Source organism: Trachemys scripta, chromosome 15, assembly GCF_013100865.1.
Source record: "Trachemys scripta elegans isolate TJP31775 chromosome 15, CAS_Tse_1.0, whole genome shotgun sequence".
Taxonomy (NCBI): domain Eukaryota; kingdom Metazoa; phylum Chordata; order Testudines; family Emydidae; genus Trachemys; species Trachemys scripta.
Window position 1 is genome coordinate 31435494 of NC_048312.1, and position 13550 is coordinate 31449043.

At 51.8% G+C, this 13550-nt stretch overlaps 1 protein-coding gene across 1 annotated transcript in view; it reads right to left on the bottom strand.

Annotated features, from left to right (window-relative positions):
- Nucleotides 1-1082: 1082 nt before the first annotated feature.
- The window catches only part of CASTOR1 (cytosolic arginine sensor for mTORC1 subunit 1), an 87564-nt gene continuing 75096 nt past the window's right edge, over nucleotides 1083-13550 (bottom strand). The window contains exons 3-4 of the mRNA XM_034790994.1: nucleotides 3748-3896; nucleotides 1083-2159 (exon numbers count right to left, since the gene is read on the bottom strand). Of these exons, the coding sequence (XP_034646885.1) occupies nucleotides 1671-2159; nucleotides 3748-3896 (638 nt within the window). The 3' untranslated portion in view covers nucleotides 1083-1670. The remainder of the gene's footprint in view (nucleotides 2160-3747; nucleotides 3897-13550) is intronic.

Sequence of the window (13550 nt, forward strand, 5' to 3'; positions counted from 1 at the left end):
AGGCTTCAATCCAGCTAGTGCAGGTAACAATAGAGTGAAGACATGGCAGTGAAGGAAGTACAAGCCCAGCATGGACTCAGCTCACTGTCTTCAGTGCTATTGTTACTCATGCTAGTTGGATTCAAGCTAGCTAGGTAGCCCATGCACAGCTTTTGCTGTGTAGACATACTCTTTGTCAACCTCCCAACAGCTCTGTGCTGCTGGTGACTTGGAATAACCAGTTAATCTCACATATAATTTAAGTTTCTATACCTGGGACTAGATTATCCGTTGCCCAGCACCTTGGGTCATCATTTGCCCCAGTGCTAAGTGAGCGTAAATTGTTACCGTTCTGTTTTAGAGGCATTTTATTACACTCGCTTGTCATTGGTGTAAATAATTGCTCAAGGTGTCGGACAATGGAAAAAATCAGCCAAGTGGGCAAAATGGGTTAAACTAGGGTTGGATCATCAGGATAGATTGGGGTTGGCAAACTTTTTGGTCTGAGGGCCACATTTGGGTATGAAAATTGTATGGTGCACCATGAATGCTCACGAAATTGGGGGTTGGGGTATGGGAGGGGGTGAGAGCTCTGGCTGGGGGTGCGGGCTCAGTGGTGGGGCCAGAAATGAGGAGTTCAGAGTGCGGGAGGGGGCTCTTGGCTTGGGCAGGGGTGCGGGTGAGGGCTCTGGCTGGGTGTGCAGGCTCTGGGGTGCAGGAGGGTGAGACCAAGAGGTTCGGAGGGCAGGAGGGGAATCTGGACTGGGAATGGGGTTGGGGTGTGGGAGGGGATCAGGGATGCAGGCTCCGGGTGGCGCTTACTTCAAGCAGCTCCCGAAAGCAGTGGCATGTCCCCCTCTGACTCCTTCGCTGAGGCACGGCCAGGCAGCTCTGCATGCTGCCCCATCTGCAGGTGCCACCCCTGCAGCTCCCATTGGCCCTGTTTGCTGGCCAATGGGAGCTGCGGGGGTGGCGCTTGGGGTGGGGACAGCATGCGGAGCCCCCTGGCTGCCCGTACACGTAGGAGCCAGAGGGGGGCCGTGCCGCTGCTTCCAGGACCCAGGCAGAGCAAGCACCTGACCCCGCTCCCTGGCAGGAGCTCAAGGGCTGAATTAAAATGTCTGAAGGTCTGGATGCAGCCCCTGGGCCATAGTTTGCCCACCCCTGGGATAGATGCTGGTTCTTTGTGCATTTGAATCCAGCCTGTTCCACTGTAGAGGATCTCAAACAGTGCAGCAATGAACCATTCCTGCAGAATCCAGTAGTGCTTTTGATAAGAAAAAAGGCACCTTGGCTTCTGTACGCTGTGCAGAGGTACCTGGAAGCTCTCAGGCCAGCTTTCCGTAAGTGCCTGGTCCCCAGCAGCTCCCATTGAGAGCGAAGGAGAATCCCCTCCAACCACTTGAGAACAACAGAGAATCCCTCCCACCCCCAAGAGCAATGGTGGCTGCTGCATGCCAAGCACTTTGCCAATCTGGCCCCGAGGGACTGTCGTCCTAGCACATTGGGTGTGGGACCAGAACATGACATGGCTCTGGTGTACCTGCACTGGGCTCCTGTGCAGCCGCTTCTCAGGGTTAAACAGGAGTTGTGTATTTCATTCAAGTATTTCTCGGAAGCCTGGCTCCGTCCCCATACCAGGTCTGGGTGGCAGCCATCTAGGGCTCCCTGGCTCCCACTGGGCGACTCATTCAGGAGCGTGAAGAACCCTCCTTTCTTTTTGTGCCTTTCCGTCTTTTCCTTTGATCTCTGAGTGCCTGCAGCGCTTTCTTCACTGAGCCCCTGGCGAGTTTCTCCAGGAACTTCTGCCAGTTCCTGAGCACTTTGCATCCGTCAATCTTTTGTTGGAAAGCGTTAGTGGCTGCAGGTCTCTCTGGGGTGTGCCTGGAGTTGGGCGAGACGCCCTCGAGACAGAGGGCGCAGCCGGTGTTGGAGAGAAGCCCTCTCACCGCCCACTGGGTGTTTTGGAGTTTGTCAAGTAGTGCAGCACCTGGGGTGCTCAGCACCTGCTGCTGCTTCCCGATGTTCTCGAGGGCGTCCTTCATATGCACCAGAGTCCGGTATAGCTCCTGCAGCATGACAACCTTTGGCTGGTCTGTTATATTCTCTGTAGGAAACCACTGTACAGCCTCATCGCAGAGTCGGCGAAGGTCGGACACAAGCAAGCCCTGGTGAGTCAACTGGAAATAAAAATAAACAGATACAATGCCAGCCACCGGGGGAGAGATTGACGGAGTCGCTTGGGCCACTGTTACGTGGCCAGGAAAGGAAACCCTCTTAGACAAACACCTGCCAATGATTGTCTCACTCCTGCCTCAACATGAGGGGATGAGCTAAATGACCCCCTGAGGTCCCTTCCAGCCTAAATGTCTATGATTCACTACAATACATTACATTTATAGCAACAGGACACTACCTATTGTGGGACCTCAAAGCACTCTGCAGATGTTAAGGAATTAATTGTCACACCAGCCCACAGAAATAGGTCAATATTATTACAGCCATTTTATAGATGGTGAAACTGAGGCACAGAAACATGAAGCAACTTGATTAGTGAGCTGATGACAAAGCCAGAGCTAGAACCAGACTTTTTGGTACCTAGGTCAGTGCTTTAATTACCGAACCATGCTTTTTCTACTATAGTCCTTGCACTAGACTAGAGGATCCAGTACTAGTGCTTGACAACAACATGAAAATGCAGCTACTTCTGGGGTGGAGAGTAGCAGCCAGCATGCTAAACCACAGCAGGAGAATGGGAGATGTTGGCTGAGGACAAATTTCAGCTTCATGTTCATACAGTGCAGGCAGGACTGTGGCTTTTAAGATCTAAGAAAACTCCCACACGCTATATTGCTTGGAACCCAGTTCTCCTCTGGCAACATGGCAGGGTTGGGGGCTGTGCTGGTCATGGTGCTCTAAGGAACATGAGTATGTCAGAGGGAATGCTTACACTGCTTGGGCCTGCCTAGCTAGATGGAGGTGTTCTCCACAGTCAGCTCTCAGGTGATTACTCTTTGACAATGGCAGTCAGGTACATCCAGCCAGACGGCACCAGCTGTGCTGCTAGAGGCACCAAACACGTCTTAACATTCCTCTGATCTATGATTCATTGGCCTGTGAGTTCCCTCCCACACACACATTCTGGCCAAAGCTCAGGGAAGCACTGATGGGCTCTGGGGAAATCTAGCTGGAGGGAAGGTGACTATGTCAGCGGGGTTATTCCCCCAGACCACCCACACACCTCCAACGACTCACAGCGCAACAGTCTGCCATCCCAGCTAGTCATGCTGACTCTACCACGTGGTATTTCCAGCGAACTCTTGTCCCAACAATAAGACAGGACACAGAGCAGGTCCCAGGCCTTTTTTGGGCAGAAGGATCCCAACATCATTGCATGTCAGTGAAACAGCCATCTTCGTGACAGACACTGGGGACTGAACTAGTGACCTCCAGAGCTAAAAGCATGAGTCTTTATAGCTTGACCTACAGAGGGAGGCTGTGTGCTGTACCAGGCCCCTATGTACTGGGCATGAGGTGCTACACACGTCACCCGGCCTCCACCTACAGGGAAATCAGTTAGCTCCTTGCTTACTCCATGGGGCCATCCCTGTGGCTGCCACCTTATGGGTACAGTTATGCAGTTACCAGCATGGGCCAACCACCTTTCCCAACCCTGCTGGATGCAGCTGTGCCCTCCATGCTGAGCTTAGTGGCGTCACTTGAGAGATTCTCCCCAGCCAGAGGTGCCCCCTGGAGGGCAGCACTTACATAGGACCTGAACAGCTCCTTGGCTTCCTTTTCCATCTGTCTTGTCTTTGCTGTGATTTTGTCCAGGGAATTCCGATGACACCCTCGGCAAGGGGCAGGGCTGGAGTTTACATGTGCCAGACATTGGATGAAGAGACCCTGAGTCACGGCTAGAAAGGAATAGAAAAGAGTCCCATCAACTGATGCAGATGGTAGGGAGACACCAAGATACCTTAGCCCATATTGGAGGCCTTGTATCAAGGCAGGCAATAATGAAGGAGGTGTTAGCTGGAAACCTCTGTGCTTTCTTTGGAAGGAAAAAAGTAACATGTAATTGCTTCTCCTTTAAGCTCTCAGATCAGCTACTGGTCACATACCACTCTGCGAAAGCTGGCAAGATCAGAGCCCAAAGTGTCTCTTTTAGCACTGACAATGGCTGAGTGCATCAGCTGGCCATATAACAATGTGCGGAAGAACAATAACACGTGGCTATTTAGAGTGTTTTACACTGGGACCTCGGAGCGCTTTGCAAAAGCAGGAGTCATCCCTGATTTTCCCAGGGTGGGGAAGTGAGACCCAGCGTGATTAAAGCATCAATGAAAACAATCTTTGGTTTGGATTTCAACATTCCTCTGCATGTTTGCAACCCCCACTTTGTAGCATTATGCTTGTGCAGGAGGGCCAAAGACTGACTTGAGAGCCAGGCTACCTGTCCCTGGGAAGTGGATTCTAGTGTGTCCAGGGTAACTGAGCTAGGATCCCTGCGTCTGCTCTCAAGGCTGACACGTGCCTTAGGAAACCAGTTAAAATCCCTGTGTTGTTTCTTTTCCTGTTAGCTCATAGGTGGCCTGATTTTACTCCCACTGATGTCTATGAGGCCCTGAGTCATTTGCTCTATAACAGTGTTCTCCCCTGGGGCCCATGCTCAGGCGACCTGCTTGGGGGCTCCCCAGTAGGGGGCTGTTCTGGCTCTCAAGCGAAATTTCCCAGAGGCTGGAGTAAAGGAGCCCAACGTGTCCTTTGTCCGTCTAAGCAGCAATGCTCGTTGGAGATGTAAATGACACTGTGGGGCTAAGCACAGAGTGGCTCGTCCCTTGGGACTATCCCAGCCGGGTATCTGGGGGTATCTGAAAGGTACTAGACGAGACCTAAGAAGCTACAGGTTCTGCTTTCTCCCCTCATCCCCCTGCATAAGTATTGCAGAAAAACTAGAATCCAAGATTTCTAATAACTCCTTGGGCAACATTCATAGATTCTAAGGTTGGACGGTTTAATTCTGGTCATCTAGTCTGACCTCCTGCAGAACCCAGGCCAGGGCACTGCCCAAATTACATCTCCATCCAGCCCATAACCACTGTATGAGGCAGACTCATCAACGCCAGCGAATGCCAATCCAGTGTTCCTGGCAGAAACCTGCGGGGTGTTCCAGGGTAATTTCTTTTGTTCATGCTCTATCCCCTAACTATATCTACTTCCCTAGATCAATAGCTGGGATATAAGGTACCCGCAAGGGTGGAGAGGAAGGTGCCTAAATATCTTTGTGAATCCTACCCACATATCTCCCTGTTTCTCTTATACGCATCACTGTGATATCTGCCTTTGGTTATTCAGCATTCACCCTCTTGGCTTCGATGACACGATGCAGTTGAAGTAAACATGGTCTAGATAATACTTGGCCCTGCCATGAGTGCAGGGAACTAGATGACCTCTCGAGATCCCTTCCACTCCTACGATTCAATGATTCTGTGCTGCCTGGGCGGGGTGCCCCTTCCTCAGACCGTGTAGCTAGGCGAGTTCGGCAAAGGATTTCTACCAGAAGTTTTCCGTTGGAAAATGATGATTAGACGCAATGGACGTTCCATGGGAACGTGTCAAATCCATCTAAACTTTCAACAGAAAGCAGGCAGGCGCTCTGCGCAGCTCTGAGCCAGCCAGCCAGCTTATCAGCCTTCCCTGCTCCCTGGGCAGGTGGTTCGCCAGGCTCCTGGGGCTGCCCAACTCCTTGCTGGCAAGGTGGGCAGCCACAGAGCTGGGGAGCCTGGGCACGCGGAGCGTTTCCAGGAAATATTTCTGAATTCCTTTCCAGCAAAAAGATTTGAGATTTTTGACTTTTGGTCCCAATTCAGGACAATTTAGCTTTTTACACTAGAAATTTTTCACGGGATGGAAATTCCACTTCCTAGCCAGTGCTAGGAGCCAGGATCCACAGGGCCATCGCCAGAGCTGCTAGATGCAGCATCTTGGGAGCACTTGAATTCCTCAGAGTGCCGCCCACATGGCTCCCAGGTGGGAAGAAACAAGACTTGGAGGAAGTTCACTCCTGACGCAAAGGGGGCCAACTCTATTGACGCTGGTAGAACTGCCCCACTTATGCCTGGTCTGGAGGCAGCCCTCCCTCCTGGGGAAGGTGACGTTTGGACAGAAATTGAGTTTGGTGAACTTTTTTCACTCGTAAGACTAACAGATGTATTGGAGCATAAGCTTTCGTGGGTGAATACCCTGCGTCTGACGAAGTGGGCATTCACCCACGAAAGCTTATGCTCCAATACATCTGTTAGTCTTAAAGGTGCCACAGAACCCTCGGTTGCTTTTTACAAAACCAGACTAACACGGCTCCCCTCTGATACTTTTCTCACTCTTGACGCTCACACAGATCATTGAGAAGCTCCTGGGTTTTTAGATTAGCAATCTCCCAGAACATACTGCACCACAGGCTAGCTGAAGGCAGCGGGGCTGGGCTGCAGAGATGCTAGCAAGGACAGAGTTGACTTGCTCTTTCCTGTTGCAGAAGAAGTTGTAATCTCCAGAAATACCAAGTGTGTTTCTTTAGCAGCATTGCTGTGTGTGTTAATAATTAATATAGACCCACATGCGTCTGACGAAGTGGGTATTCATCCACGAAAGCTTATGTTCCAATACATCTGTTAGTCTTAAAGGTGCCACAGGACTCTCTGTTGCTTTTTACAGACCCAGACTAACACAGCTACCCCTCTGATAATTAATATAGAGTTGCATATAATGCAGGCATTCTCACATTTTAAAACAACTACCGCACCATTAACCCACCATAACTGCTGCTATGATAATTTGTATACATAATTCTCAGATGCGCTGCTCACAGTGTCATAGGACATCATTTGACCCTGACACCTTCGACTCTCCAAATGTCCTTCTGGGCCATACAGTAGAATTTCACCTCGGGACTTAGGTGCTTTTGAAAATTTAACCTGTGGAGAAGGCTAATGTGGTAGGAACCTCTCCAGCCCTTGTGCCACTTGAAGCTGGCTGTAGTGGAGGTATGTGAGCGATGGAACAGGATTGTTACATATTGACACAGTTTTCAGCTCTGTGCTGGCCCACTTAGCCTTCATACACGGATCCTACAGGTGCCACTTGTAGCCAGGAGTCACCTCATGCTGAACTTTTACCTCCTGTCAGCAGTTAAGGAAGAGACAGCTACTGGCTGATCTCCCTCTGGTCCCAGATCATGCCCATGTGTCTGTCAAATCAAGTCCTAGACCTAGTCTACAGCTGCCTGGCTCCATATGAAAGCTGCCTGGCTCCCATACAGCCAAAGAAGAAAAGGGCTGAGTCAGGCCCCAGCCATCTCTACATATCTCTGGGCTAAATGATGGTGAAAGGCACCAGACTGACTACTTTGGGACTCCCTAAGCTGTCCACAGACAGGCACAAACTGCATCCCATCAAACCACCTGATGTGGAAGGATCTGCTCTATGGGGGAAGAGAAGAGATTGCTATAACCTCCCACCCGAGATCTCTTTGTGGAGGCTGCCTACAGTTCTGCTGACACAAGAACACCTTCCTCGCCTGCTAGAACCTTTAGAGAGACCCACCAAGCTCCATTCACAGATGCCATGGAACATCCATGCAATAGAAACCACTTGGGGTTGGTACCAGTAGTGGCTGGTCTCAAACCAACAACTCAGAGGCAAAAAGCACCATCTCTCATTCCCAAAACCAAGACTAAACCCAATGGCAGTCCCCTCTATGCCAGCCAGTGCCCCCAAACTCCCTTGTACAGCAGCTCACGCCCCCCAAACCTAGGGTGTAAGAACTGCAAAGCTAAACCCTAAGGCAAATGTTTTTCAGACCCGTACAAAGTGTATCTTCTGTGACGGAGCAAGTACTGATTTTCGCAACCAGTTTTCACTCTTCTTTTTAGTTGTTTCCAGTAAAAGAGCCATTTCCCCAGAAAGCTTTCCAATGCTCACTTTCCACTGACCCAGCTTAGCAGAACAGGTTACAGATTCAGCAAAACACCGCTGAATTTCAGTTTGGCAACACAGTTCTATTTTTCTCTTGGGTGACTCAGTCTCCTAAAGGACTAACTCTTTCTCACATACTCCTCCACCAAACCCTACACAGCCCTTTCCTTCTGATCACAGCCTGCTGCCAAAGGAGAATGGCAGCGACTCACTGGGGGGACATTTTCAAAGCTGCCATGACAGCAAGCAATTGGCCGAAGAGTGGAGCAAGGGAAGAAAACGTCGTAACCTACCTAGTAGAAAGCCCAAGGTCTCCGCGTTCCACAGCATGCTCAGAGTGGCAAGTGTTCAGTGCAGCCTGCTGTGAAGTGCACTGCCACTTCCTCTGCTAATGGCCAAAAATGGGGAAACTTGCTTTCTTTAGTATACTGATTAGCCAACACCTACTGCAGGAGGTGGCCCAGTGTGACAGGAAAAAAAGAGAGAAGCTAACGGAATGACTAGCACCAATGAGTTCTCCGCTGTGCGGCCACCCAGAGGAAATGATGTCTCTGCGCGCTAGCTAATTCTTCGAATAAGTTCCTCGAGATCCCACCAGACCTCATCTGTGATGCAAGCAGCTTCCCAAGTGCCTAGTCAGAGGGCTGCTTCAGAAGAAGACCAGTCCGCTCCACCCTTTGGAGCTACACGGCATTTCGGGGAGCTCTTTATTTTTAAATAGGAAAAAAAATCAGAATGGTAGCTGCTGTATCTGAACCAAAAGCTACCCCTCCTATGGGCACCTAGAAGATGCTGCTTAGAGTCAGCTTGCAGCACCTAGCGATAGACCACCCTCTATAGCCTTTGCCCCTGCGTTACTCCCTAGATTGCAATGGAATTACACTCCCATACAGCAAGAGAAGAAAAGGGCTGTCAGGCCCTAGCCGTCCAGCAGGAAAGGGGGTAGTTTGTTTCACAGCTTCTTATTCACTGAGTCTTCCCCCTGCAGGGTCGAGGGGCTTTTGAGGCTCCAGGCTTGCAGATAGAGGACCATGTGATAGCGTACAGGCCAATGAGCTGGGAGGCCTGGGTTTGGTTCCCAGCTCTTTCATTGGCCTGGTGGATTATCTGGCCCTCAAGAAGATCATGCACATTTCTCTGTATATCAAATGGGCTGAAGGCAGTGGCAGATTTAGAGTTAGTGGGGCCCTGTGCGCAGCTTCATCTTTGGGACTCCCACTCGGGACCCAGCCAAGAAAAAGAACATTCTCTCTTATCTCCCACCTTGATTTTCATTCTTTTTTTCTTCATCCTCCTCCTATATTATAAGTAATGGGAAATAAATGAAAATAAAGTGAGGAACTTTGATTGGGGCAGGTGGTTGGGGTGCAGGAGGAGGTGCGGGGGCGGGATCTGGGAGGGAGTTTGGGTGCGAGAAGGGGTGTGGGGGTGGGCTCTGGGAGGGAGTTTGAGTGTTGGGGTGCAGGCTCTGGGCTGGGGCAGGAGGTTGGGGTACAGGAGGGTCAGGGGGGCGGCACAGTTCCCAAAGTGACCGGCATCCCCTCCCCTGGCAGCAGCTCCCAGGTGGAGGGTTGGGGGGGGTGTCTCCACGCACCGCTGTCCACAGGCGCCGCCCCCGCAGCTCCTATTGGCCGCAGTTCCTGGGAGCTGCGGAGTCAGCCTCGGGTCGGGGGCTGCAGGGACATGACAGCCGCTTCTGGGATTGGCACGGCGCGGAGGGAGGGAAGCAGAGCAGGCAGGGAGCCATCTTAGCCCTGCTGCTGGCACATCTCTGGGTTCCCCTTGGGGGGTAGGGGGCAGTGGGTCTCCATGTGCTGCCCAGGGTGGGGGCAGTGTGTGGAGATGCCTCCCCCACCAGGGGCGCACAGAGACGTGCCAGCAGCTGGTTGCTTCTGGGAGCAGCGTGAGGCCACTGGCCATGGCATGCAGGCAGCCTGCCTGAGCCCTGCTGCGCCACTGGCCAGTACTCAGAGGCAGGTTGTCAGATGAGATTTGTCCTGCATTTTGGGGGGCCTGCTGTTGTTGGGGGCCCCGTGCCACCACACGGTTTGTTTCATGGTAAATCCACTCCTGGCTGATGACATCCACCTCTGAGACTGCGCAATGGAGACTGCTATATGAGTGCCAAGCATTATATTGCCCAGCTCCAAGGAATCTCTTACAGCCCTTAGCTGCTATCCTAGTGTGTGTTGGCTAAGACTGCAGCTGTCGCAATAGCTCAGGGGAGGGCATGGGGGCGTGGATGTTCTCTACTTTTCATAGAAGCCCCAGGGAAATGGACTAAGCTCATTGCTGTCTTTGTGCTGCCTCCAAAGTGCTGATGCACCTCACAGGTACAAGGGCTGGCTCCACTCTGAATGCCGATGCTGCTGCCAAACCCAAGGGACATAGGGTCTAGAGGGCCGAGCACAATCAGACCGCCGCTGTGCAAGGTGCTGTACAGAGGAAGAGCTCACCACCCACAGAGACCAGGCAGAGAGGGAGCAGTAACATCCCCAGTTGACAGATGGGGAATTGAGGCACTGACAGATCAAGAGACGCACAGGACTGTGCTCAGGGCCACACAGTAAGTTTGTAGCACACTATGGAACTGAAGCCAGGTCTACTGAGCATACAGCCAGTGACTTATCAAGCCCTCCTTCCTCTTAGGGACTTGATGATAGTTGAAAAGCATCTACCACTAGAGACACCACTGTGAGCTATTAGCCCCCCGCCATCTCCTGGTCACCAAAGCAGGCCCCAGGGCCAGCGCAACCCATTAGGCGACCTAGGCGGTCGCCTAGGGCACTACAATTTGGGGGGCGGCAACCGCAGCGGTATTTCAACGGCGGGACCTTCCGCCACCTCTGTGGGGGGGCGGCATTTCGGGGCGTGACCTTCCGCCGCCTAGGGCGGCAGAAAAGCTGGCAGCGCTCCTGGCAGGCCCCCCCCCCCAAGTTTATCTTACAATGGTTTATACCATCGCCTCTGAGTCATGTTTCCTGCTCCGCCCTCTCCTTTCCTCTCAGTGTCTCAATTCCAGCATCCGACAGAGATAAGAAATCTACATAACGCTCCATTGATACGCACTCAATCTGTTCCGCAGCGTGCGACACACGCCCTGCAGACCTCGTGTGTCTATCTGTCGTGCGTTCTTTGTGTGAATCATGCTGGACGCTAGGAAGAGAATTTCACCTCATGTCAAAATAGGTGACCAGAGAGCAAGTGTGAAAAATCGGGACGGGGTAATATAAGACAAAGCCCCAAATATCGGGACTGTCCCTATAAAATCGGGACATCTGGTCACCCTATGTCAAAAGCAGATTGACAAGCCACTGTAGTCTGCAGAATCACCCCACCTTTGTCTGGTTGAAGTGCGAGCAGAGTTAATTTATGCTTTCAAGTAGGGTGACCAGATGTCCCCATTTTATAGGGACAGTCCTGATTTTTGGAGCTTTTTCTTACATAGGCTCCTGTTACACCCCCACACACACACCCCGTCCTGATTTTTCACACTTGCTATCTGGTCACCCTACTTTCAAGTGTGGTTCCACTCTGAACGTTTACTCTGAAAATAGCATCCCGGGGTCCCCTCTTCATTGAGTCCCAGTGACTAACCAGCCTGCTTTGTTTACAGGTCAAGCCCTCCTAGCTGCTATCCCTGCCAGCTTGGCCTGGGATCTGAGAATCAGGTGGGGGCTCCAACAATAGATTCTGCAGAGGCATGAGCCAGAATAGGCACAGCTCCCTCTCCCAGAGCTGGACTGGCTCTGCAGGAAGAATAGGTAACTCAATCCAGTCAGCAAATAGGACTCTGAATTCCCACTGTCATCTCCTCCCAGGTTCCCTTCTTTCCCTTTAGGGCCCTGAGTACCCCTGCCCCCCCATCCCATCCCCCCTTCTTGTCTCATTGGCTGCTGTCCCCTATGCTCTGCAACAACAGCAGTCCTGATGCACTGTTTATCCTATAAATGTCCCCATGCGTCTTGCCACCCCACCCCTTTCCCCTTCCTGAGCTGGTCCCCAAGGGCCACCAGCCCACATCACACAGAATCCCACGAGCACTTTGCCAGCTCTGGTTCCTCCATAGCCCCTATGACCATAACCTCTGGGGGCCTCCTTAAGGCATTTACCCTCCTGACCCTCCTGTGTGTCAGGGCAGGGCTGTTATCCCGCTGAATAGCTGAGGAGCCAAGGCACAGGGAGGCCCCAGGAACCTGAACCTGAACCTGAACCCAGATCTCTCAAGCCCTAATGTCTGCCCCATCTGGACAGCCACACAAAGGCCAAGCTTGAGAAGCAAGTGGGCCACCGTACACTGGATCCCTGGTCTTGCCCTTTATCAGACTGTAAGCTGGTTGGGGCAAGCCGCCCCATGAGGTTGGGCAGTGGGTGTTGCCGGAAACAATTAATAATAATAATGATTATGTGGGTGGTGGACCCAGTGAGTAACAAGGGACTATTTTTACACAATCACTTTACAGAGCAAAATTGCACATCACTCTTCCTGTTAACCCTTTCAGCCCAAAGAAGCTGGAATACTGTCAAGAACCTCACAGCAGTCAGCTTAGATGGTCTAAACTGTGCACATGTCGATGGAGCTGCATGAGCCCTTAGCTGAAACATGGCCCAGGAAGGAGCGAACATAACATGGAGGGACTGAGGCATTTGAGGGCGGCTTTGTGGTTACAGCACAGGAGTGGGGGCTGAGATGTGATCTCGCAGGCCCTTGAGATGAGATAATGGTCCCTTCTGGCCTTGAACTCAACAACTCAGAGAAGTGACTTTCCCCCTCTGTTCAGGATTGCCAGAGACCCCTGTCAACCCCTCCCCAGCCTCTATGCCTAGCGCCAAGCCAATTTAGGGCTGCCTCTGCTGTATCCCAAGTGGCAGGGGGAATTCTGGGAAAGGCAGCATTGCCAACCCTAAGTGTTCCAAACTTCTGATTTCCGAGCCTCTCTGTTATACCCAAATCACATTTTCAAGCTTTTCTCCACAACCATGAGGGTTTGAAACTTACTATCGTGCTTAAAGAAAGCCAAGATTTCCAGGTGAGAAAATGACTCGAGGCTGGAGTTTTAAAATAAAACCAAGCAAATTTAGTGAGACTAGTGAGAGTTGGCAAACCTGCAAAGGCCAAGGATTGGCTGGAGGAGGGAAGGGGTGTGGCTGGGGCATTCTAATACCTGGCTGTTCTGTGCCCTGCAGAGCCCCACAGCCCCAGTAAAGCAGGGGTGCAATTCAGGGCATTGCTCAAGGCCCAACCTGCCCCTGCAGCTGCTGAACAGAGGATGCATCCCCTCTGTTGCTGTGCATAGGCAAAGCTGGATCTGTGCTTCCTTGCCAGATCAGGAGGATGACGGTGCTTTCGCTGCTTTGCACAGTGATGGGCCAGCTTTGTCAGAGAAGGGCTCTGTACCCATAAAGCCCTAATCACATTCTAGGAAATTGTGCCCACTTGCTAGGAGAAGATGCTGCTTATCTGCATGACAAACTCGTTCGGTTTCCCTTGCACTCAGACATTTCACTGAAGTGCTGACAAACTTTCCCCCATGCAGGTGTTTCCTTCCTGGCTCTCACAGCTGCCAAATCACATGCTGATGAGCAGGCCGGGGATG